This window comes from Lissotriton vulgaris, unplaced genomic scaffold, assembly GCF_964263255.1.
Source record: "Lissotriton vulgaris unplaced genomic scaffold, aLisVul1.2 SCAFFOLD_550, whole genome shotgun sequence".
NCBI lineage: Eukaryota > Metazoa > Chordata > Amphibia > Caudata > Salamandridae > Lissotriton > Lissotriton vulgaris.
Genome location: NW_028247597.1, coordinates 35460 through 62199, shown reverse-complemented (window position 1 = coordinate 62199; position 26740 = coordinate 35460). Strand labels below are relative to the sequence as shown.

The window sequence follows — 26740 nt, the reverse complement described above, 5'->3', positions numbered from 1 at the left end:
GGAAGCAGCATGAGAAGACATATGAGATTGAAACCAGAACCATGTGACAGCCCTCTATACTCCCATCCCCAGAGAACTAGGTCAGAGTTAGACGTGTGAGACTATCCAAAGGGAAACTACTTTCAACCACACGAAAAAGATTGGAAAGGAGGTCTAGTGCTTAATTTGAGCCGGTGATTGTTGGTCTGGGCACCGGCACAAAATTTTGTTGTACAGCACTTGTTGTTTCTCATCAGACATTGATCGAGACAGAAGAGGGAAATACACAGAAAAGGGAAAGAAATAGGGCAAGAAAGATGAAAATCCATCACCAAGGGTGAAAACAGAGACCAGAAAGAGTGAGAAAAGGTGGCAGGGAGTGACTGGTAGTGGATTAAAGAGGACTGAGATGGATTCAAGAATGCGCAGCCTTGGTATTCGACGCACCAATATTTAGTAGCACTGGCTGCAAGCTTCTGAGCAGAGTTTGGCCAACAGGCCTCATTCTTATACACATTAAGCACAGTGAAGTCCGCTCCTCTAAGTGAATGAAGATGGTCCGACACAAAGTGAAGTTACAGCGATGAGTTCTGTAGTGAAGCGAGTGAAAGTCATACTGGAAGTGAGATGCTAGGTTGTGTGGATTAAAAGAAAGAAAACACCAATATCCATTGATTGCCAGCAGTGACCAGAGAATGCGCTAACATATGGTTGCCTTTGTGGCACCACAACGCATGCATGCCCCGCCATTACCCACACAACACAAGTCACTTTTGTCACTGAGGCATAGGAACGCCACGAAAATGTTTCATTTGCTCCTGAAATCCCTGTGCAGAACTGAAATTAGAACACAGTCTCGATTCTCTTTATAAACTTGCACATTAAGCACACTTTTAAACATAACAAGAGTTCAGTGAGGACATTCTTTTTATTAATGTTCTAAATGTAGTTTCCATGGAGAGACATTCTGCGTTTCTTGTCGACGACAGAAGATGCTGTACTTTGCGGCGCGCAGACCCAAAATGGAGATTTACTGCTGGCCCCGAAGGTCTGTAAACTGTGAGGTTTAATTGCAGGGAGAGGATTGGCTGCTGTCCCTCGGAGATCGGGTTTAATAGTCTGGTGCGGGGCCGGTGATTCTCCGGACAAAGTCCTCGTATTTCACGCCCCCGTCTGGACCCACGTTGGCTTCTTTCAAAAGGTCATCCACTGGAAAGACAAGACATTGATTGATAGGAATGAAGCATGCTCTGTGACAGGGCTGAAATCTAGAGCTGGGCAGACTCGCCTAGGATTGGCCGCAGTCATTCAAATGTGTTAATGCCTTGGTAAATATTGTACTGCGCTATATACGTGGTGTTTCCTAATTTCCATCCAAGGAAACTACCTAATGGGAAATATCACGGCTTCCTAGCTCAGCTGGGGAAATCTGTGAGAGCAGGCAATAATAGACCCTAGGTAGACGTCCTGCTTTCACCACCAGGTTTAAGGGGTGGTAAGTGCCCCACCCACAGACACTGTAGTAGGACAGAGCTGACCTGATATGGCCCTGTGGAGAAGCGCTGCCCTCAGTGACAGCCTTGACCCAAGTGAATGGCCCCAGGCAGAAGCACAGCATGAACGTGGCCTCTTGCCTTAGCTCTACAGAACTGTGGCCTGTGGAAGTCAGCCCTTTGGAGAAGTCTTACCTTCCTGCGGGGTGAGCTTTTCTCCCATCTGTGTGAGCTTGGCCCGGAGCTCAGATGCTGGGATGGACCCCTTCTTCTGGTGGTCAGTCATTAGCAGGGCAACCAGGATCTCATTCAGGGGGTCTTGCTGCTGCTTCTGTCTGTACATCATGGTCAGGAAAGTGGAGAAATCTATCTCTCCGGTCTTCTCTGGAACAAGAATCACGCGGGCGGTTATTGAGAGAAGCCTTCACCCTCCATCGTTAGCACTCTCACAGAATGCAGTGATAATATCTCCCAGCATAGTTACCCAGTATAATCACATGTTATAGGTAAAACACTGTTGTAGTTATAAAGCACAAACAGTTATATAGGCACATGGTTGGTATAAATAGAAGGTATAGCTCCATTTTATATTTTTGTCGCAAGGGCCCGATAGCTGAGTGAGCAACTTCCTATAGTCGGATCTCAGTGCTTGAAGCAGTTACAGAAATCTTTTTATCTAGGATACAAATGCACCAATGTACCATAGCCTGGAATGAAGCACACTCTGGGTATTTATACAAGTACACGTGTTTAATCTAAGAAACTTCAAAAGACTCACACGTTTGCCGTGCACACTTAAGCAGCAAATTGGATAAGATCCTTATTTACATCAGAACAAACCAATAATTAAACTGCATTCCGATCAGTATTCAGTATCTGTCATCAAACTGTGGCTAGAAGGAAGATGGAGAATATTTGAGACATTTAGTCAAAACTTACAGGTGTGCACCTTCAGAGGTTCCAAGTCGTTCATGGTAGAGAACACTTTACAGAATCTTGGAGCTCAAGTTGACTAGTTTATCTTGCGCTAGTATTTTTTTTTAAACAATTGAAGCTGCAGTGTATATGCTTCACAGGTACTTTACGAATAGGATTTGATTCCATCGTCGCTCAGCTTGTAAAGGATTAAGGTTTTCTGCTTGAAGAGCTGGAGACAGCCAGTGTTGGCTTCTCTGCCCTCGCCCACGCGTTTCCTGGTGTAGTAAGAACTAGATAGCCATGGGTGGATAAGATCTTATTAGGCAAGAAAAATCCTAAATCAGGCAGCATCTAAGGCCAAACGTATGAGGATGTTTAAACTCACTCAACAGAGAAGTACTAAAAACGTAATCCTATCTACACAATTTCCAAGACCAGCTGGAGCTACAGGTTATGTAGTTATCCACATAGGAACAGAAAATATATCTACTTGAACCCAAAACGAAACAAGGGAAGACAACGAATGTCACGAGTTCATAAGAAATTCTCTGAACCCGGGACTTATGTGGGACTGTGCTCTCGCCGTCACATAGTCACAAGAGACACCAAGAGTACTGTCCTCACATAAGTCCACCATCGACGGTGGACTTATGTGAGGACAGTACTCCTGCGAGACCACAGTCCCACTTAAGTCCCGGGTTCAGAGAATTTCTTATGAACTCGTGAAGTTGTTCCCTCTCAGAAACTCTGAAGAGTACCAAAAGAAGTGGATATTACCTACAGACCATATAGATAAAGGTAAAACACCCGAGTTGGGTGATGACCTTCAAGTAGGGACAAACACTCTGATGAAAGCCAGCGCGACCCGGATGGGGCATAATATTGGCAGAAACATGTTGGTATTTGGGGCTATAGGAGCCGTTGCTTTTCCTGTATACCCCAAAATATATTGTTAATCCTACTAGGGGTTTACAGATAGAATAAAAGTATCTATGTTGACCCTTAGTTTGTTTTAAATCAATATACTGCACTGTTTGGTCCCTTTGTAGAGGGGATAAGACCTACCTTCTTCTTTTTTGTCTTTAGTTGTTTCACGTTTTGTACGTGTCTTGTGTGTGTTCTATCACATTTTCCCTTTTTTGTTTACCCTCACCACTGTTCTTCGTCAAAAAAAGATTGCGCTCCATCCAGAGTGTTGGTCTGCACCTGGATGTATGATGCGGCCCAATGATGAAGCATGACACTGCAAAGTGTGTGAGGGCAGTATTAAGACATGTGTTGTCTTCCCTCATTTCGTTTTGGGTTCAAGTAGATATGATATTTATTGTTCCTATGTGGATTACTACATAACCTGTAGCTCCAGTCTGTCTTGGAAATTGTGTAGATAGGATTACGTTTTTAGTACTTCTCTGTTAAGTGAGTTCAAATTGATAGCGAGGGAGTCAGAGAAGTCTCAGTCCCTTGTCTCTTTCTGTGAGGTTTTCGTGTGAGGATGTTTCCCAGTTAATTTTCTCTGTGCTCTAAGTTTAAAGCGCATATTTACTGCTGGTGGGATGCTCCCACAACTCATTCACTAGCTGCAATCCATGACTCATAGAGTGATGGCGTCAGCATACCTTGGTGCAGGAGTGGCACCTCCATACACAAGATTAGTGTCCACTCCCAGTCTGGCTCTGGCATTCCACAGTTAGCAGAAAGGCAATCATTTGTTGCTGGGTATCCGCATATTTCCATACATGCAAGAAGGACGTTCCTTATCATTTGAGAGCAGATCATAAACCATTGGTTGGCTAATGTGCACGCATTTTACAGTTATTAAATGTGATTGCAGACTGCTTCTCCGGATTAGCAGTGAGAGGTTGTGAAGAACTGACGTAGACCATTAATAATGAATGTGGATATATGTAGGTAACAGATCAGTTTGTCTTTTAGGGAATCGTTGAGCAAGGTGAAATGGAGAGTGGCATGTAGAAAAGATGAGCATCTGAAGAAGTGGAATTATTTTATCAATCAATTAGTATTTGTATAACATGACTTATCACTGAGGGGGTACCCAGGCACTGAGGGGTGGGGAGCTTTAGTCGAATGGACCTTCCATTGGTGGTACCAGGATGGTTTGGAAAGGATGAATCAATGCTGGGAATGTTGAAAGTTAAGATTCAGCCTCTGTATTTCCCATAAGGCTTAAAGGGGCAAAGTTAAAAGACTCATAAGAACAATTAGGGTCCTCATATCACTACGAGATGTCCAATAATTAGGCTGCTGGACTGTCAGGGTTCCTGGAAGAAGTGGTTAAGAACAGAAGGGCACTGACTCAGAAAACCATGAATTTAAGTGTCATAGGAGTATCAGGAGGATCCATGTTCCATTCCTTCAAAGATCAATAAAATAAATATTACTCGGTTGGATAATTACACTTGCTATTAAACGTGCCACTAGTCAGTTAGCAGGGCACTATATAAATGGTTAATTCTATAATCAACAGCAATGTTTCTTCGTATATGTGGAAGCTGGAGTGACTGTCTTTTCTAATTGATGCACTGACTGAGTGCAGAAGTAAGGTTCTCCTAAGAATTATGTCACTCTATTCGTGAAGGCTGGAGTGACTGTCTTCTATAATTGATGTAGTGTTTTTAAGACGATGTCTGAAGCAAGTGTCTCCACTCTTTGATCCATCTTTTACTGGTATATATGACCCCCTTTCTGTCCCTAGGCTGTTCCAAAACAGAGGTCCTTATCCTAAGCAAATTAAGATAAAATCCCCCTCAGCTTTATCTGGCTCAACTCACAGGGCTCTGCCTTGTGGCCCATCCGATAATAAGAAATCTGAGACATCTTTCATCATCGTGGTCACCACTTTCACCAAAACGGACACCTTCAAAATCAACATGCTTCCGCTATTACTTGCGAACCACCTTGCAGAACTCACCAGACTATTGGTTACTGTCTTACTGAAACCACCACTGATACCACCAGCTATGACGTCATGATACAGGCTCCCAAGTAAAAACAGGGTCAAGTTGAGCTGCTTTGCACCAAGTGCAAAGCATATTATAGGGTGAAGGGGAAAGGCAAAATATACTGGCAGTCCCTTGTGGCCCCCGACAAACTGATCGGAGAACTAGAATTGAGCCATTCCTGGGTCATACACCAACCAAGTGAAGATGATCAAATAAGGGTGCGTAGGGAGCAAATTGCTGGCCCCTTACTGTTTTTTATAATTCAGTTGGCCCATCATTGAATACACTCCAAGTCTCTCGACTTTCTAACAAATAATCAAAAAAATATAATCTTCATGCAAGTATTTGGAATATAGATGCGTCAGGATTACAACCCAATTCGGAGTTTGGAATGACTGGGATCATGCCTCCTCGCACCAAGGTGCCTCATATACTGTAGACCACTAGCCTGTAGAACATGCAAACCATGTGAGCTTCTTGTCTTCAGTTCACCTAGAACATTATGGTTGCATATGACTAATGTAAAGTCTGGATCCGAACATCACTCAGCCAGGCATGATTTCTAAGCACAGTAAAGTGACCCTTGCTAAAACGATATTACTGAGCAAAAACTGGCTCTGCACATGGATGAGGGATGAAAGGGGTGACTTGTTTCTCTTCACAATTATGAATGTTGGATAAATTGTTTGGACGGAACACCAGCTCACTGAGACTGAAGCCCTATTCTCCGACAGCCAACCGCTCCCGTTCACAGACCTGGCCGAAGGAAGTGGGCTTCCAGACAGTCAATTCCTGCCGCACCGACAGCTGGTGGCAGATTGCAGAAGGATCTGGGACCTAGGGGACGGGGAACCCACGACTCATCCAGTGGTGCACACACTACTACATATGGGGACTGGCAGGCACCATATTACATGAATTTATAAATCCATCATGGAACTCACGCACGCACCACTGACACGAATGGAAGGAGGACTTTGGCCGCAATCTCCATGAAAGGGAGTGGCTGACAGCCCTAGAACACCACAAAAAAGTGTCCTGCAACCAAAGATTCAAAAATGTCCAGTTTAACGTACCCCACCGCGCTTATCTTACGCCGGCGCGGCTTAAGCGTTTCTACCCGTCCTCCCACTTTGAATGCCCCCGCTGCCACACTCAGGATGCCCCGTTTATCCATATGTTTTGGACTTGCCCCTTAAAATAAACCCTCTGTACGACAGTACACACTATACTCCAAACAGTTACATGCCTAACAGATTTTCACACATGGGAGGCATGTCCCCTGGGCATCTTTAAGCGCAATAAGCGGAAGAAGGTAGAGACCAAATTCGCCCTGCTAGCCGTACTTCTAGCAAAGCGCAGTGTGGCAATGCACTGGCGAGCCACAGAGGGTCCCCCAATAATGGCATGGTGAGAGGTGGTGAAGAAATGGGCCGCTACCGAAGAAGACCTAATTCGTCAGGAGGAGGTTCGAGGCATATAGCGACGTCCCATTTCATTAGAATGGGCAATGCTCCTGCATGATTTTCAGCAAACGCACGCTAATAGTGCGGATCCCCCACTAGACGCCCAAGTGGCATCGGGATCAAGTGCATCCTAATCTGCCTACACACTCCCCCTTCCCTCTCCCTCCCCCACTACACCAGCCCTTCAACTGGACCACCCTTCGGGACACACAATAATGGACACAATAGGAATACGGCCCCCAGGTGATGGAACACCATGGAGCTCCACCATGCTTGCTCCCACATAATGCGACCGAATGCTCACCCTCCTCCCTCCCGACCCCGCATTCCCTGAGTTACAGATCCCCAAGTTCAATTTGGAACCTGGATTGCCATTTGTTAACACCCCTTGAGGGGGATTATAAACTAGACACTGTCATACGGGTCAGAGTGACGCAATAACCTCACCAACGGCCATCTTTGTGTTGCCTCCTGGCAGCTCCGACTGAGTTTGCTGGGAAATCTCTGTCTATTGATTGACTAGTTAACTACTTGATTAACCACCCCAATGCGCATTGTCACGGCAATGTTACGGTTCATTGTAATTCTGCAGCAGTCAAGTATGAAATGTGATTAATGTATGACATGTTTAATTATAAAATCCAATAAAAAGGTTTACAAAATAAATAAATGAATGTTGGATAAATTGTCTCCTCCAAGTCAAGCGTTGTTCCTCAAGGTCGCGTATTGCACTTCCAGATAAGAGCTAGAGTGATTGTCCCCTTTGAGAGAATGTATCTGTGTTCCCAAGGGGCTCTTTATGTACAGCGTTAGAGTGGAATATAGAAACATGTTGGACCTATAAAAGTGCAGTAGAGTGGTTTGTAGCAGTAGCTCACATGAAGTGGAGTTGTTCTCCCGGCACTTTGTTTGATGTTACTGAAAATGTATGGTCTTGTCTTGTGGCAGCTAATTTGCCATAACTTTCTCTCATATTGTATGCAACATGTCCCTTATGGTTAGGCAAATGTGTGGGATAACCTTTTGGTGCTCTTCCTAATCTTGAATTAGGATACTATCAGGGACAAATTAGACGAATGAAGAAGGAATCTGCCTACAAGTTTTCTATGTAACAAAGCGGGATATGGTGGTATGTTCAGAATGCTGTTCTGTGGCTGATGTAAGTTTCTGCTCCTTTTTTACTCACCAATCTTATGCACCTGCAGGTGTCTGTTGATCTCAGGTTGTGTGGGGCACACACCCAGGCATCGCATCACAGTCATCAGGTCGCTGCTTTTTATTTTCCCCTTCTGGCTCTTATCATAGAGAGAGAAGCATTCCTTGAACTCTGCAGTCAGGTTTCACAAGAGGAAAGATGTTAGGAGAATTGGAGAATCCTGATGGCTACAGTTGTCAATGTCATATTTTTAATTCAACCTAAAGGAGTTAGTAGCAGTATGTGTTAACCCACTATGTAAAACAAAAGTAAGGAAAACGAAGGTGACAACACATGACAAGGGAGGTGTGGCCAGCACGCCAAGAAGACAGACAAGACTCAGTGAGACTCCAGTCGCAGACCCCTTATCCACCACCATCCATTGCTGAGGGGAGTGGGACAATCGCCACCCGCGGATCCGATCCAGTGACCCTCGGGCTGGGTGCCTGGCCGTTCACTGGTGAGGCAGCAGGAGAAGGGGGCAGCTTCTGGTGGGCCGAGGGCTCTCTGAACACTTCGGAGTGGCACAAAGAGGCCAGCGTCTGCTTGATCTGACTGAGGCCTCTGGGCAGCTGTGGCAGCATGGGGCAGGTGTGGACATGGTGGAGTAGCAGGGAAGGCAACGTGGGATATTGCAGCATGACGGAGAGGAGGACAACTGCTGTTTTGCAACCGGAATGTGGTTGCAAAACATTCATAATTTACCTACTACGTGGAGGAGGTGGTATCCCATTCACAAACAGGAAGGGGTCCCTAACCCCTCTCCCCCCTTGTGAATGTGGGTGAAAACATTTTTTAAGAGCAGGCAGTGAACCCACGGACCACTGCCTGCTCTTAAAAAACGAAAAGAAAACTTTTCGTTTTTATTTTGGGCTAAATGGAAAATGGGCTGCATTACAATAAAGCATTGGCAATGCAATAGGTCTCACATTTGCTTGCATTAGAGCGATTGCCCTTGTAAATGACAATGTCTTTTACCCATGTGTTATGGAGTGTATGTATGTGTTGTGTAGTAAAATGATGTGGGTTGGATTAGAATTGTTAGTTGTGGCATTCTGTGGAGTTAAATTGTATGTTGTTGAGTGGATTTGTGTAGTGGAAATATGGGGCATGGTGTGCAATGTAATTATGTGGATGATAATGATGTGGTATTGAGTGTACTGGAAATATGTGGAGTAGGCTTGTGTGCTATGGAGTGTAATTATGTGGAATGGTATTTTGTGTTGGGGAAAGGCATGTATTAGGAGTTTAATGATGTGGTGTGTTGTTGAATTTTGTGGCATGATGTGGAAGTCTGTGATGTGGATTGGATGTATGTGGTGTGTTGTGTAATTATGTTGTTGAGTCAAATGATGTAGTTTAGTGTTAAATTATGTGGTGTAGATTGGAAATATGTGGAGTTGATTTGTGTGGCGTGGAACTGTGTAGATAACTTTGCCTTTTTGGTGATGAAAAAAATCACATAGGGAGGAGCTAAGCTCAAGATCTGTCCCTTTAGGTGTTAAAAACAAAACAAAAAGAACACACAATGCACTCAGGCAACACGTTTGAAGTATTTCATTGCCTAATAATAGTAGTATATAAATACAATAATAAAACACCACCTTCCAAATGGCACAGGGCATTCATTATGTGTACATTTATTTATTTATTTATGTGTTTTTATATAGCGCAAACTTTACCCGAAGGTGTCAGAGCGCTTCACAATAGGAACAGAAATGAGACATGAGAACATTACAAGTGAACAAATTACAAAAGCAAACACAGTTACATGAGGCAAAAGTGACAATCGTGAGCAATACAAGAGGTAGCAAACGGTGCATTACAGGAGGAAAAAGTGACGTGGGCAGGTTACAAAAGCGTACAAAGTACAAGTAGAGGTAAAATACTGCAATACAAGGCAGACACTAAAACACAAGAACTAACGTTACGTAGGCAATGGTGGCACTTGTGCAAGTATCGAAAGCAAATCAAATGTAAGAGTTAGCAAACAGTGTGTTCCAAGAGAAAAGTGATGTGTGCAAGTTACAAAAGAGTACCAAACACAGGTAAAAGGGTAAAACAGCAATAAATGGCAGACTATCAATCCACAAGAACACACTGGGAAGGCACTTCCATAGTTATGGAGAATAGAATTTTCTATAATAAAAGGTCTTCCTTCAGATAATTGAGAGGGCATGAATTAAATTTGGAAGTGTCTTTGAAGGAGGAGAACTTTGAGGTCAGTTTTGAAGGTCTGGGAGGAGGAGGTGGTCCGGAGCTGAGGCGGAAGTGAGTTCCAGACTCTCACCGCGTTGTCTGAAAAGGATTGGACAATCGATCTTTCTTTCTCGAAAGTGGGAGGTTTAAGCAGTAGATTTTTCGCATTTCGTGATGGTCTAGAGCCTCCAGAGAGTTTCAGTTTATTCGCCAGGTAGCGAGGAGAGGAGGAGTGCAAGGCTTTGTGGGTGATGCAGGCAGTCTTGTAGATAGCTCTTGCCTCGATGGGAAGCCAGCAGAGGGTGGATAACATGGGAGTGATGTGGTCGCTTCTTTTGGCTCCATAGCTAAAACGAGCTGCTGAATGGAGAACAGACTTAAAGAGGAGAGCACAGGAGCATCTGAGGTGACACTTTACATACCTCATTGGTATGAATCGCTTGAATCGCGCCGCCGCTCCGGGACTACAGTTCCCAGCAGGCACCGCGGCGGCGCGTAATTGTGACTAGCGCCAGGAGGCGCTTATCAGCAGCACATGGGCCGGCGGAGAGGGGGAGAGCACAGGGGCATCTGAGGTGACACTTTACATACCTCATTGACGCCGCCACCGGAGCCAAGAGTCATTCGACGCACAGCTCCCTTGCTGGGAGGACGCCGCCACTGGGGCCAAGAGTCACTTGCAGCTTGAATCGCGCCGCCGCTCCGGGACTACAGTTCCCGGCAGGCACCGCGGCGGCGCGTAATTGTGACGTAGCGCCAGGAGGCGCTTATCAGCAGCACACGGGCCGGTGGAGAGGGGGAGAGCACAGGAGCATCTGAGGTGACAATTTACATACCTCATTGACGCCGCCACCGGAGCCAAGAGTCATTCGACGCACAGCTCCCTTGCTGGGAGGACGCCGCCACCGGGGCCAAGAGTCACTTGCAGCTTGAATCGCGCCGTCGCTCCGGGACTACAGTTCCCGGCAGGCACCGTGGCGGCGCGTAATTGTGACGTAGCGCCAGGAGGCGCTTATCAGCAGCACACGGGCCGGCGGAGAGGGGGAGAGCACAGGAGCATCTGAGGTGACACTTTACATACCTCATTGACGCCACCACCGGAGCCAAGAGTCATTCGACGCACAGCTCCCTTGCTGGGAGGACCCCGCCACCGGGGCCAAGAGTCACTTGCAGCTTGAATCGCGCCGCCGCTCCGGGACTACAGTTCCAGGCAGGCACCGCGGCGGCACGTAATTGTGACGTAGCGCCAGGAGGCGCTTATCAGCAGCACATGGGCCAGCTACGCGGGACGCGAGCGGGACGCCCGGAGCTAAGCCCGGGCAAAGGGCGGGCCCTCTGTGGCCCTCAGAGGCCTGAGGAGCCTGGCCTGGGCCACCACCCCTGCTCAAATTTCTTCAACCCAAGCAAAGTCCGGACAAAGAAACTGTAAGTTTGCTTATATCTATTAATACGACATTGGGATGTTTGTCACTCATTGTTAAGCCCTAAATATATGGTCCTGTCATTACACTGCTAACCTTTTAAAAGGTCATTTGAGATTAGCATTGGGGTCCGCCATGAATTGTCGGGAAACCAGAAGCATGGCTGTTGCTGGAGCAAAAAAATTAACCGGAACTTTGGACGACTTTATTGTTCGTACCCATGCATTAATCGATGAGGGGATAATATTAATGGACAGGAGGGTGTCTCAAGACCTAGCGATGGCTAAGAGATCTTCTCTAGGGCTTATTGCCCAGGCATGCACGCCTAACACCGAATCCCGCCCCAATACCCTTGCCATGGTACATAACATCGGGGATACCGGGGATTCTGACATCTTAATTTCACAACAAGACTTGGAAGCCCCCCGAATCTCAATCTTCTGACAGAGAGTGATCCAGATAGAAATGAGTCTGACAATCCACCTTTGGCAAATGCCACACTTCAAAGGGGCCTGAAAGAAGGAGCTATCCCTAAACAAAAGGTCAACAAATCTTCCACCCTTAAAGGGAAAAAAGCACAAACTGCCCACAACCGAGGCAACATCATTATAGACCCGGCAATAGTGAATAATAACCCGACAGACTGTGCAAATGATACGGGGGGCGCACCCAACAAAAGTCGGCTTGCCTCTAAGTCTTCCAGACGACACCATCATCGATAACAGTCTGGAGGAAATCCTGGAACTTAGTGGTGGAGCCACTAATTCAGCCAAATATAGCCAAGATGGGAGCGGGTTAATTACGAATAATAATAACATTTTTAATATGTTGACAGTCTTACTCGAATCCATAGAGGCTAGATTACGCTGCCTAGAAACTATCTTGAAAAATATCCACAAAGATATAAGTGCCCCAAGTTTTACCTTGAATCCTAAGACACCCCATGTTGCGAATACAGTTAGCAAGCCAGCTAATAAGTCATCCTTGGCTGGAAAAAACGTCACTGTGGTTAAGAACAATGCTCCTAAGAACCCTAGTAACACTCCAAATCTGGCCAACACTAAAGTAAAGACCCCTGACCCAAAACAATCAGGGAATTCAAATAATTCTAAATTAACTCCCCAAGTTAAATCTAATGATCCCACTCCGCTGGCCACAATTCCCGATCTGGCCCCTAGAGTTAAGGCAGCGGCGCGTAGAAACATCCATCTCCCCCCAGACGCCTGCCCCTACGTAGTGATTCTCACTGGAGTCACTGAAATCTCACCATCTGAAGTAGAATCCTACCAGGCCTTGAAAAATAAAGTGTGCCACTGGCTCTCCAAAAACCATCCCCTACCACCAAACATTCCAAGTAATATCCTAATGGTGGAGAGAACCCCATGGGTGGGAGGGAATAGAAAAAATCTACAGGGGGATTGTGTTGTGGTCACTTTCGAGAACACACAAGTGGTAGAACACATATGCAGAGGATCCTCTAGATATCAAGCAAGTACGGTCACTGCTAGGCCCCTCTATTACTTCTACTTACCGGGGAATCAAGTAGACGAAAGATGGAGTTGGTTAAGAGGCCCACAAGACCAAAAATTCAGGCAGAGGTTTAACCCCCCATGGGAGGCGCAACATTATGGCTGGGATGAGGGTGGAGACGAGGAATGGAACTTGATTAGGAGAAGAAGAGGCAGACCGCACCAAGGGGGGTTTGTCGCAGGGCCACTAAATAGTCACCCAGATTATTACCACCGGACTGTAAATGGGTACGATAATCACCTTAATTTTCCAACTGCTAACCACTATGAATGCCTGTCAACCACGGACTGGGTTGACTGACAAAAACAGGGCCTGCCAACTGGACAGAGGACTCATTCTCTTCTCACTCCTCTGGAAAAGGAAAATAGCATTCCGGACATGCTGAACTTAAATTTAATTCCAACTTCTGACAAGGGTCTTGTAGCTGCTGAGGTTAGGGTGATGCATAACCCCCAAAAAACATTTTGTAAAATCCTTACTTGGAATGTGGCGGGGATAACTGCCAAGGCCCTAGACCCTGTTTGGCAGGGTTTTGTTAAACAATATGATATACTGGCCTTCCAAGAAACTTGGGATAAATCAACCTGTTTTTCTCTGGATGGCTTTCACAGTTTCTCCACCCCAGCAGTACCAGGTGTAAGAGGGAGAGCTAAGGGAGGCTTACTCACACTGTTTTCACTCAACCTGGTTGGGGTTTTTAAAAAAATTGAACCTGCTCCTACGAACACGCTTATCATTGAGTGGGCCACTTCGGACCATCAAACGTTTTTATTCATTAATTTTTATAATTCCAGGGAGGGCTCTCTAGTGAATGAGCACCTGATTGCCCTGCTAGATTTTTTGTCAGTCTATAAACACGATTGCACTTCCGTTCCAGAGATGGTTATCCTGGGCGATTTTAATATTCACCCCTGTGAGGGGGATTGTTATAATGACACATATGGAGGTTTACCGGCCGAGGGGTTTCCCCACTTCGAACACACTAAGGAGGGCGAGGGGCTTGAGAATCTTCTTGCCAACTTAAATCTATTTGAACCAGGCCTTGGGAATAATGAGACCAGAGTGCCCACATTCATCGGGAGAGATGCAAATACTATCATTGACTACATTTTTGTCTCATCTGGGGTGCTAGTAAAAGCTCGGGAATACAGGGTGGAGACCGCTATTTTCAGCGATCACAACCCTGTTTTATTGATCGTGGATCTGGATTGTTTTTTGACTGGAAGAGACACAGGTGTGGTTGCCCCTAGAGACCTTTCAAGTAAGGAGCAGGGCAGGAGGATAAAATGGGAGAAGATCGTTCCAGAAAACTTCTTCCAAACATTAGCGCAGGAAACCAAGGCAAAGATGGCAGTTTGTCTTGATCCTACTTCACTAGGGCCTGATGTTGTGGCTGCTTACGTTGAGATTTGCTCAAGGATCTCCAAGAACTTAGAGTCCAAGAACGGCTCACAAGGTACCAAGAAGACATACAAATGGTTTGATAAGGAATGCTCGCTCATGCATAGTGCCTTACTGAAAGCACTCAAACACAGACCTAGAGATAAGATTCTTGTGGCGAGCCTCCGAAAGGATTACAAACTTGCACTTGCCAAGCGTAAGAAACAAATCAAGGAGGAAGCCTGGGAGAAACTTTTATCCACAAATGTACTGAGAGATAGTAAAGCGCTTTGGGCCATTATTAATCAACCTTTTTTCACTGAGGATGGGAAAACAGATATGGTGTGTGATCGAAGACGAAAGTTGGCTTAACCATTTTAAACAAATCTATGAAACTGAGGTAGGGGTCCCAACTTCCCCAGTCACAGCGCTTCCTCGAGACACCATGACCATGCAATTTACCATCTCCGAGGTCGAAAGGGCGATCAAGGATACAAGCAAACATAAGGCCCCTGGACCCGATGGGGTCCCTGCTGATCTTTACATCCAGTATCCTCAATTTTGGTCCAAAATACTAACTAATGTCTTTAATGCTATACCATCAGCAGGCTTCCCATCTTCCTGGTCCACTTCTATTATTGTCCCGATCTTTAAGAAGGGGAACAGGGGGGATCCTGCCTGCTACAGGCCAATCTCCTTGTTGGACTCTGCTGTTAAAATCTTGGGCAGAGTCATTCTACAAAGACTTGGGGATTGGCTTGAGGGGAGTGAGGTTCTCTCTGACCTCCAGTATGGTTTTAGAGCACATAGGGGGACCATGGACCAATGTTTAAATCTTCACCTCATTATTAGTAAATACACAGTGGTGAAGGAAGGGTTATTATATTTAGGTTTCATGGATTTATCCTCCGCATTTGATTTAGTTAACCGCTCTAAACTATGGCTTATTTTGCGGGACATGGGCTTGGACATTACTTTGGTTAATTTTTTACACGATCTTCATCAGGACTTGTCCGCTTCTGTTAGGGTAACAAGGGACGGGAGGTGCACTCAGCAATTCAGATCAGGGAGAGGGGTCAGACAAGGTTGTATTCTGGCCCCTCTTCTATTCACACTCTATATTAATTCCTTGGGTAACTCTTTGAATTTAGCCACCCTGGACTTTCCGCGTATGGGAGGGTCATCCATCCCAGTCCTCCTGTACGCGGATGACGCCGTCCTACTTGCTCGCACAGGCACTGGCTTACAAAGATTGCTAGACCACTTTGGATCCTTCATGGAAGCCTTGGATTTAAAAATTAATACATCAAAATCCCACGTTATGGTAACTGGTCCTCGCAAGAAAAGCATGAAGATCAAAACTTTTAGATGTAATGAAACACCAATCTCCAGGGTACCTTTTTTCTGTTATTTAGGTGTTACATTTGATGAAAGAGGGACCTGGGGGCCTCAGCTGAAAGTTAAAGGCAATGGGGTTGTGAGATCCACCACAGGACTCATGAACTTCTCTAAAAGACTTGGCTCGAGATCCATGGAGGCCATGATCCGCATTTATAAATCAAAATGTTTAGCAATTGCATCCTATGGGGCTGATATTTGGGGCTATGTACCATCACCAGGCATTCAAATTATTGAAAATAATTTTGTACGATCTCTTTTGTCACTCCCAAAGTCATCCCCTACTTTTTCAATCCATCGTGAAGTGGGTCTGGGATATATTACTGACCTCCTAAAAATGATCCCTTTGTTACGATGGATTAAAACCTGGACAAACGAGGAGATTACGCTGAACCACCTTATACTCAATGACTGTTTGGCCTTGGATAAAGCGGATAGTATACCCTGGCTTGCGTATGTTAGAGCGGCATGCGTAAGGCTGGGGCGTCCGGACATGTATTTATCACCACAGGGCCTCAGGAAAGAGGATGTAGGGTGGGTTAAGTTACATTTCAGAAATATGTTGGAGGTAGAAAGGGAGGAGGTTGAACTCAGTAAACCAATGGTGAGATCAATATACCAATTATCAATCTCCCCAGTCATGGAACCTTATTTAAAATATGTGACCAAACCATACCATTGTTTTCTTTTACTTAGGTTCAGGTTCAATCTCATTCACCTTGTGCTTGGTGCCTCCACAAAGTGGGGGACCCCAGAAAACATCCCTCCCTGTACCTGTGACAGTTTTTCAATACAGGACACGCTTCATCTAGTTATGTTTTGTGAACACTACTTGGTGCCCCGAAAAAAATTCTTATACCCAATTCTGAAAGATCTTACCTTTGTCCAGGTGAGGCCTGTTCTTCTATATTTGCAAATGCTGAATTCTGTGCAGGTCACATTTAGTGTAGCTAGTTTTTTGGTAGCGGCAGCTCGAATAAATAAATTAAGTCTCGGCCAGACGATCATATAACTAGGCTGTTAATTTTTCAACTACTCTTTGGGAAAATGTATTATGAATAGTGGGTGACAGGGTTGGCCTCTTTTAATCCACATTGTTTAGCATTTACTCTTTGTATCAAAGATTTTAATTGTTTTAAGTATGAACGTATGAACTGCAATCTTGTGTATATTTGTATATCTGTAATTTTATTTTGTATAATGTATGTAGGTATAAAAATGAATTGTGTATTGCTTTTATGGTTTTAATTAACCGAAATAAAGATATTTGACTGACTGACTGACTGACTTAAAGAGGGACTGGTGGGATTTGGGGAGGCCAGTAAGAAGAGAATTGCAGTAGTCCAGTCTGGAGGGAACCAGCGATTGGACCAGGGTTTTAAGGTCATGCTCCGGGAAGAAGCGACGAATCCCCCAAAGAAGGCACAGTTGGTATTGAGCAGACTTTGCAATTGAATTAATGTGGGAGAGTAGATTGAGCTTTGTGTCTAGTATGACACCAAGGGATTTTGCGCTGTCGACAATGATGGGTTTATTGTTCGGTAGATTCATCTGGTTCATCCATGATCGAACCGGGGGAGGAGAAAGTGAGGAGAAGAGGAGAAGGAATTCAGTTTTGGAGGGATTCAGAATCAGTTGATGTGTTGATATCCAGTTTTGAATGGAGTCCAAAGTAGAGCTTAGGACGGAGAGATCATGAGTGGAGGCAACCTTGAGGCAGATTTGAGTGTCGTCTGCGTAGAGATGATAGTGGACCCCGGATTTACTTAGGAGATTTCCCTGTGGTTCCAAATAGAGATTGAACAACGTGGGTGCAAGTATAGAGCCTTGAGGAACACCTTGACCTACCGCCAAAGGAGATGAAAGACTGTCCGCTATTTTGATCATTTGGGATCTATCAGAGAGGAAGGAAGCAAACCATTTAAGCACAGTGCCATCCAATCCCATTCTCTGTTAAAGAGTGTTGAGGAGGGTGTTGTGATTGACAGTGTCAAAGGCTGCAGAAAGGTTAAGGAGAATTAGAAGACAAGACCTCCCCGAATCGAGTATCCGCAGCGCGTCATCAATCACTTGCAGCAGGGCTGTTTCAGTGCTGCAGTTTTGGATGCAGCCGGACTGAAAATTGTCAAGAAGATCATTGTCCTTGATATGACGAGAGATTTGTTTCGCAACACATCTTTCTATGATCTTTGCAAGAAAGGGTAGGTTAGTGATGGGGCGGAAGTTGTTGAGGTCATTCTCATCAGCAGTTTGTTTTTAAGCAGAGGGGTGACCTGCCAAGTTTTGAAGGGAACAGGAAGGGAGCCTTGACAGAGGGAGATGTTGACCAGAGTGGTCAAATAGGGAAGAGAATGGGTATAGAAGTCAATGGCAATGGCACTAAGGAAGGGGTCAAGAGAATGGTTGTAGGGCTTTGTTTCGAGGATGCACTTGAGGAGGACATTTTCAGAGATGGTGTCGAAGTTCTGCCAAATGGCTTGTGATTTGTGCTCCTCTGGATGGGTAGGATGAGCGACCTGATCCACAAGTGATTTCACTTTTTCATCAAAGAATACAGCGAAATCCGCTGCTTTCTTTGTAGAATCCTCCAACTTGGAGGTTGGGGGAGAACAGTTAGTATTCTTGATGAGATCAAATAGTTTTTTGGGTCTATTTTTGGCTGAGTTAAGGAGGGTTCTGAAGTGTGATGCTTTCCCAAGGAAGATGTGCTTGTGGTACTTGGATCTTGCTGAACGAAGCGTTGCCAAATTATCGGTGGAGGGCGCTTGCCTCCATTGTTTCTCCAGGAGTCTTAGGTGCTTCCTTTCTTCATAGAGGGATTTCTTGAACCAAGGTGCTGAGGGAATGGGCCTTTTCTTTTTGCTTTGGAGAGGAGCGACGTTATTGATTTCGACTGCAAGGACTGAGAGGCATTGGGAGGTGAGATCGTCAACATCTAGGTTCGGATCTAGCCTTGGAAGTGACAGCAAAGCTGATTCACAGAGGGAAACGGTCTCAATATTTTTGGTGTCACGGAACCAGGAAGTATCCCTCTTAGGTTGACAAGAGTTATAGTGTGTGCTCGGTGAAGAGAGAATAAGATGAGGAGGTGGTCAGACCAGTCTACGTGAATAGGAGTAGCGATAGAAAGCATACCTGCTTTAGAAATAACAAGGTCCAGGATTGAGCCCTTAGAGTGTGTTGATTCTGTGCAGTGTTAGATAAGATCGTTTGTAGAGAGGAAGGTGGCCAGCAAATTCGCGGAAGAGTCTTGCGGAGAGCCCCAGTGGAGATTGAAGTCACCCACAAAGGTCTGGTTGTCCCTTTGCGAGTATTGGTCGCTGATGAAGTCAGTGAGTTCCTCCATAAACGAAGGGCCGCTGCCAGGTGGGCGGTAAATGGCATGAAATCTGAGGGGTGCAAGGTGGTGTAGTTGAAGCTCAAGAGATAGGCATTCAAAAGTGCGGAAGGCGCTGATAGGAGAAGCCTTAAGTTGAAGGGAGTTTCTAAAGATGACTGCAACACCTCCCCCAACTTTGACAGGTCTATCATTCCTTAAAATAGAATAGCCTGTGGGTAATAGGAGATCAAACATTGAGTGAGAGGTATCGTTGAACCAGGTCTCTGTTAGGAAGAGCATGTCAATATTGTGATGGGTGATGGTATCGGAGATTTCGAGTTTGTGTTTTATTGCAGATCTGCAGTTGTGGAGCAGACAGCGCAACTCTGTCGATACTTTTTTGGTGACGAGGGCACTTGGGCTAAGAAGGGTGATAGGGATATTGTACTTATAAGGGGTGCACAGGAGGGTTTAGGTGATGCTTGGTTCTGACAGAAGAGATAGTCGGAATAGTGTAGATAGTTGGGTTACTCGGAGATGCAAGTTGAAGAAGGGTGGCGTTCACTGGCTTGTGTGAGTGAACGATGTTTGCAGACGACAGGTTATGCTTGGCTATGATGGGGTGAGGGGGCGAGGTGCATCTCGTGGGAAGGTGAGAGTTTTCCAAAAGAAGTGAGGTCAATGGGAAAGTGGAAATCTTGGAGCTTAAAAGTGAAATGGTAGCTACAAGCTGGGAGATGGAGGTGATAAGAGAGCCTAGTTTATTTTCAAGAGAGAGTAGGGCAGAGCACGGAAGGTTGGGTGTCTTAATGGCAACAGGAGGGGGTGAAATTGGTGGTGGAAGGCAGGGAGAGTTGGGGGGACAGGAGGAGAGTTGGAGTATAGGGTTCATAGGTGGGGAAAGGTGGAGGTTGAAAGCGGGGGTTGGTGTATCAGAGGTGAAGGGAGAGTTGTCTTTGTTGACGTTACAAGAAGGAAAGAAATGATGGACAAATTTAGGGGGAGATGGGTGCGGTTCAAGGCTGTAGGGTAGAAGGAGAGGGGAGGACTGTGAGGTGTCATAGGAATGTAGGAGGTTTGGGAGGAAAAGAGGGGAGGTGGTTGGAGAGGTCCTGTTGGCTAGGAGAGGTGGCTATGAGGGAATGGGCATCTGGAAGAGTGAAGGGGTTGGGAGAAGGGGAAGTTGAAGAAAGGAAATGGTTCTGCTGGGCCCGATGGAGGGGGATGGAAAGGGTTACCAAGGGGGGAAAGGGGGTAGCACAGCATTGCTGGAGGAGTGGGGGGGGGGGGGAAAGAGATTCAATGGGATTGTGGAGAAATCGGGGTAAGAAGCGAGGGGAGGAGGGGGTAAAGAAGAGGGGGAGAGGGAGGAATGAGGGGAGCATAAGGAAAGTTAACTGGGGAGAAGGTTGGAGGAGAGGTGGATTAAAAAAGGGAGTAGCAGGTAGGAATAGGGGGAGGAGATAAGATTGGCATACCGGGACGGTGTAGATTGGACGAGGAGCGTATTAGCTAGTGGTAAGGCTGAAGTGATGAAGGGGAGGCATACTGTGAAGTGAGAGGAAAGGGAGAGGAGGGCACAGGGGAGTGGGAGGGAAGACGGCCATCCTGTGCCTCCCGAGGGTGCAGCCTATTGGAGTGTAGGGGGGTCAGGGGAGGAGAAAGGGAGTAATGGGTAGAACTAGATGGAGAGTCAGGGGAAAACTTGGTTGCAGAGGAGGGGAGTAGGGAGGGGAAGAGGTGGTCAAAGAGAGAGAGGCAGGTGCCTTTGCCTTGGATCTTGACAGTACCGTTGTTATAGATTGCAAAGGAACAGGAAGTTTGCTCAAGGTGTGGAATGACTGGAGACAGCCCCCCCTTTTGTTTTTTTCAACTGTGTATTAAGTAAGCTCGACCGTTCAAGGGTTAGTTGCATCTTTCTTCTGCTCCTTGTTTAAAAAACACATCTAGTCTAATGATCTCCCTAACGAGGGAGAAGAAGCCTGTTTCCCAAGCAGTACGAATTGTACACTACTTCCTTAATTCTGGAAGCTTTTTTTTCCAGCCTTACTGATTTCCCCTAAAATATGCCCACGTGATTAAAAAAAAAAACAGGTGAAGGGATAATATCATTGGTGGAGGGAAAGTAAGCGGTTGGAGGCAGATGACAGGCATTGGTGGAAGCGCTGCTGCGTGTGATTAACGGGCCTGGATGCTGATAAGAGGGCTGGCACCGGGCCCTGATGCATTCGCTGCAAGTCTGAGCTCCCGCACTTCGAAATCGGAGTAAATCGGAGCATATTCTGAGAAGCAGACAGTTGAGGGGAGCTCAGTGCTTTAAATGAGCCAGTACTCACCGGTACTGAGTACCGGCACTTCGAAATTTTGGCCCGTCAGTACCGGCACTTCTCTGTAGACAGGTAGAGTACTGGTACCCTGTTCGATGGCAGGCTCAGGTTAGGCATATCAACCAGCTCAGGGCAGGGCTTCCGACCAGCTTGTAAGTAAATGAGTCGTGAAGTAGCCACCCTTTTGCAGAGTTGCTGCTGAAGATTCCAGCAGCACCCACTTCAGAGATTCCACACTGCAGGGTTTGAGTGGGCTCTTGTCACACTGTGCCCCTCCAACACTAATTGCTGCATTTACATGATAACAGCGACTGCCCTGGGTAATGGCTTCATGGGTGTGAAGTTAGCCCTGCCCTTAGGGCAATGAATAGCAGGGACCTGCAGCGCACCAGGAATGAGCTCCCATGACAACTGGTGATGTATTTATTGGTTGGGGGAAAGACAAGGTGAACATAGAAGGAAGGAGAGGGAGGAAGGAATGTAAAGAAGTGAGGTGACAGGTGAAGTTAGTGCCACTTTTTCAGATAAAATTGACATTTGTTGAGTTCTGAATTCATAAATGGGCTCAGAAATGGTATTTTAACACAAATTTGTGTGTTAAGTAATATATATATCCTCCTGTTTTGCAGTTGTTACGGCTGGCTTCCAAAACGCTGGTGATGCTCGTTTAAAAGCGCTACCACAGCACTTAAAAAAAAATCTCATTATTTCTTCCAAGTATGAAAAATACGGCACTCCAGGATGTAAGAAATGCATGTTTAATTCATTTAGGCCACACCGGACAGGACGTATTTTGGCCGCAACACGCAGTTGTCACCTGACGAGCGCCATATTAAAAGACCCTTATATACTTCAGTTTTGCATGGACATAAATAAAATACTCTTCATTCTTAGCTCTCACATCTCATGGTAATATATATAGATCTAAAACTGATTTTGCAATTTCAAGTGAACTGTTTTCTTGAAGCATCATAACTAAGTAGTTGGTTTCAAATAGCTTCTAATTAAAAAATGTCACCCCGTGCACCTGGACTGATTACCACGAGGGATACAGCTTTTCTTTGTTCTTCACTGCAAACACCTCAATAAAGTTTAATTGTTCAAAAACGGGTCAATACAATCAGTCTTTGCAACCTTTCATGATCCAGCATAAAACGTCGTATTTCTTTTTAACTGTCTCTTCTTCGGCAGCCACATCTTTAAACAAAGTCATTTTATTTTACCAGCATATGGCTGTGTGCTTGCCTGCTTGTGTCTGCCTGTTCTTCTGTGAGAAAAAGGGAGAGAATCAAGACACTCTCGGGAGATATTTTAAGGGGATTGTGTGGAATGCTTTTCTGTACATGCGTGCTTGTTACTTTCTGTGTGTGTGTGTGCACGCTTGAGAATTTATAGTATTGTGCCAAACAACAACAAATAACAGGATGGCATTAAGAAGCAGCAAATATTACAAAACAATGGCAATTAACATATCCTGTTTGGCTTTCATTTTGTGTTAAACTGTTTTGTTGACGTACATGCATTTCTCATGTGTTTTGCTATGTGCTGCAACTGGTACAGAAGTCATTATGTACGATCATATTTTCCCGTATCCCCCCCCTCCCACCCGCCCCCCCCCCTCCTAGCCCACTTGACACACCTCTAGCTCATTTTAATGAGTACCTGCACGTATTTTTTTCCATTTAAAGCACTGGGGGAGCTAGAGGGTGAGAGAGAAGGAGGGAGGGAAGGAGGCTGAGCAAGTACTGGCCACACTCGAGAACAAGAAAAAGAGTTGCACAATACATATGAATATAGACATTATCACGAATGGTGATAGTTTCCTGCGTACATTGGATGACGACCAGCAGCATGATGCAGAGGCACGCACAGCAGCCAAAGCTTGTGGGCACACAGTGATAATTGTTTAATAAATAGACATCAATGGGCGGGAAGAAAGAGTGGCATACTCTCTCTCTGCCAGCTGCTGCTTCCGTACATCCTAATTAAAGATAATTTACCCCATAGCCTTTTTTTAAAATCGCTCCTTGAGATACTGAAGGAAGTTTCAGCTGTTTCTAAACAGGAATCCAATGACAATCAAGTGCCGTGTGCGCGTGCAGCATGTTGTATAATATGTTTTAGAATGTATGAATGTTTTTAGGGTGCATTGTGGTCCGTAATGCCCTTTTACCTATTGGATTTTTACCACTTTCCTGTATATAGCTACAATATTAGAATATCAAATTACAATACAACTATATTACGGGTTTTTAAAGAAATGTTAGTGCTTAAAATATAAAGGAATATTACATTGAAACTGGGATCTAATGCCACAGCAGGATCAAAGTCAGTGGTTACAATATTCATTCATTTAATCTTTATTTCGGCTATTTTTAGCCATAAAAGATACATTTTAACACATCACATTATACATAATAATTGCCGAATCAATTTGAAGCAAAAACTGTACATTTCAGACAATAAAACATGCATTATACTTAGTAATTACACAATCATTTGGAAGCAGAAACTAAACATCCCAAACAAATAAGAGTTAAAAAAGCATCCCCGTTAAAAAGGCATGAAAATGAAATCAAATATATTAACAGTTTCCATCTCTAACACATCTAAAAAACAACCTAGCCTGTATCAGATATGCACATGTATATTATCTATAGATCTAAGGCCATGATTTTACGTGCATACCCAACATTCAGAAGGAATCTGCTAAGACAAAACACAATAAGGCGTCTAGTGTCAGTCTTAACAATCCTATATGCTTCCTGATAGGCGCGAATGCCTAAGGCTTTACACAGAGGTTTGATCCATTTTTTCCTAGCATGTTCATAGGCAGTACAAAAGAACAATATGTGAATATCGTCTTCTTTTAAATTTAAATCACAACATGTACAATTTGTACTTTTTGATTGACCTTGAATCTTATTCCATTTAGCTAGTACTACTTTTGTTTTCAATATACCATATCTAAATTTTAGGTACAGGCTTTTTGCTAGGGCTGGTTGTATCTCATTTAAAAATTCCTCGAACAATGGAACATTCTTAAAATCAAGAAAACTACGAGTAATGGACCCACAAGGAAGATTATTTTGGTGATCGTGTATTATATAAAACCAGAATCGATTCTTAACCTCAGACTTACATCTTTGCGTCAAGCTTGCTGGGTCATCCCAATAATGAGCAAGGCCTATTCGATGCAACCAATGATTAACATGATTAAGCCATGAGATTGTATTATAATCATCCAGACTCCTGACTTCTATAATTCCTTGTCTGTAATCTGTGAGTTCAGGAGTACTCCAGATTCTGACCCAAAACAACAGTGGCCTAAGTAATGCGATATGATCCGTTCTTTTCATGTTTAAATCCAAAAACAAGGGTACAAGGGGGGTACGTCTGGGCATCTTCAATAACCTTCTAAAGAAATTATTTTCGCAGTTCATAAAGATGTTACCTGCTTTTATGCCCCAGATTTCTGCTCCATACAAAGCACCAGGCTGCGCCTTAAATTTGTAAACTTCTAGTGCTTGTGATATGGATTTACTTAAACTGGCCCCATGGCACTTTAGAATTGGTAGAGAGCTCTGATTATATATGGTTTTGCTCTTTTCAATTTGTGTACTCCATGAGGTTTTTGAATCTAGGGTAACACCCAAATACGAAAAATTTGTGACCAGATCAAGCCTTTGGTTATTTAGAAAAAATTGTCCCTTAAAAGTTTTATGTGGATTTATAGACATACATTTGTTTTTTTCGCATTTATTTCAAGGCCTTTAGAATCACAATATGTTTTAAAAGTGTTCAATAGGGTTTGTAGGCCCATGGGCGTTTACGATATCAGGATAGTATCATCCGCAAATAACAGGGATGGGACCCTCACACCGTTTAGTTTAGGTGAGTCGTTGCCACACCTATCTAGGATTTCTGGGATGTCGTTGACAAATAAAGAAAAAAGTGTAGGGGCCAACACACATCCTTGACGAGCCCCGCGTCTAATAGGTATGGGTTCTGTTAATTCCCCTTTCGGGCCCCAGCGCACTCTAGCAAAATTATTATCATGTAATCTTGCTAACTGCTGGAGTATACATGTGGGTAAACCCATTGCAAATAAAGAATCCCATAAACGATCCCGCAAAACTAAATCAAAAGCTGCCCTAAGATCAACAAACGCTACATAAATATGTCCTTTTAGCAAAGAAACATATTTCCAACAAATGCAACAAAACCTAAAAACCTGACCTGCTTGAAACTTGGTAAGAATCTCGTTCTCATCAATCCATGTTTCCATTCGATTTAAAAGATGCCTAGAAATTTTTTTTTGCAAAATGTCTAAAAGACAGATGGGACGGTAATTAGAAGGATCTTGTCGATCCCCCTTTTTAAAAACTAATATAATTTCTGCTCCCCGCCAACTGTGTGGTAATTTCCATCCGGCAGCTATAGCGTTAAAAAGCTTGTTTATATATGCCGCCCAAATGCTGGTCTCATGTTTATATAAATCCCCTGGTATTTTATCTAAACCGGGGGCTTTCCCGTTTTTCACAGCATTTAGTGCTAACTCCGTTTCCTCAAGACTAAACTCTACTATATTAGTTGACGTTACCAACCATGGTCTATTTACAACCTCTGGTCTATTTACAACCTCTGCGCTATCAGGGGCTTTATACAAATTGGTGAAATGATCAACCCAAGTTTGCTCATTAATAAACACGTCATCCGGTGTTCTTCCTCCTATATTCTCATTAGTAACAAGTTGCCAAAAACCCACATTATTCTTGAGTTTAACAGCTAAAAGCATCTTCTCCCAACATTCCTCATCCCATGCAGTTCTTGCCATTCCCTGCACTCTCTTATACTCTTGTCTTAAGGTCCTAATAGTGTTTATTGAGTTACTCTTTATTGCCTCTAGGAGTTTACTCTTAAAATTGCGACATTCTTTATTATACCATTGCTTCGTACCAAAGGAACTGGTTTTATTCAACCTTTTTTTATGCGGCATTTTTGTCACAATTGGTACCAAGGCACCAAAAAAATCAATATGTAGGTTTATAAAAACCTCACCCTCTACTGGTTGGACTAAGTGTTTATCAAAAGTATCCGCAAAGAGTGAATAAATACTGGATAATGCCTCCTTGTTACTTAATAAATTAGCCCA

The 26740-nt window shown here is 44.5% G+C and overlaps 1 protein-coding gene across 1 annotated transcript in view; it reads right to left on the bottom strand.

The window, feature by feature from the left end:
- Positions 1–883: 883 nt before the first annotated feature.
- Positions 884–26740, bottom strand: part of CALML4 (calmodulin like 4) — a 44250-nt gene continuing 18393 nt past the window's right edge. Inside the window, exons 3-5 of the mRNA XM_086949738.1 lie at positions 8003–8143; positions 1668–1856; positions 884–1188 (exon numbers count right to left, since the gene is read on the bottom strand). Of these exons, the coding sequence (XP_086805864.1) occupies positions 1091–1188; positions 1668–1856; positions 8003–8143 (428 nt within the window). The 3' untranslated portion in view covers positions 884–1090. The remainder of the gene's footprint in view (positions 1189–1667; positions 1857–8002; positions 8144–26740) is intronic.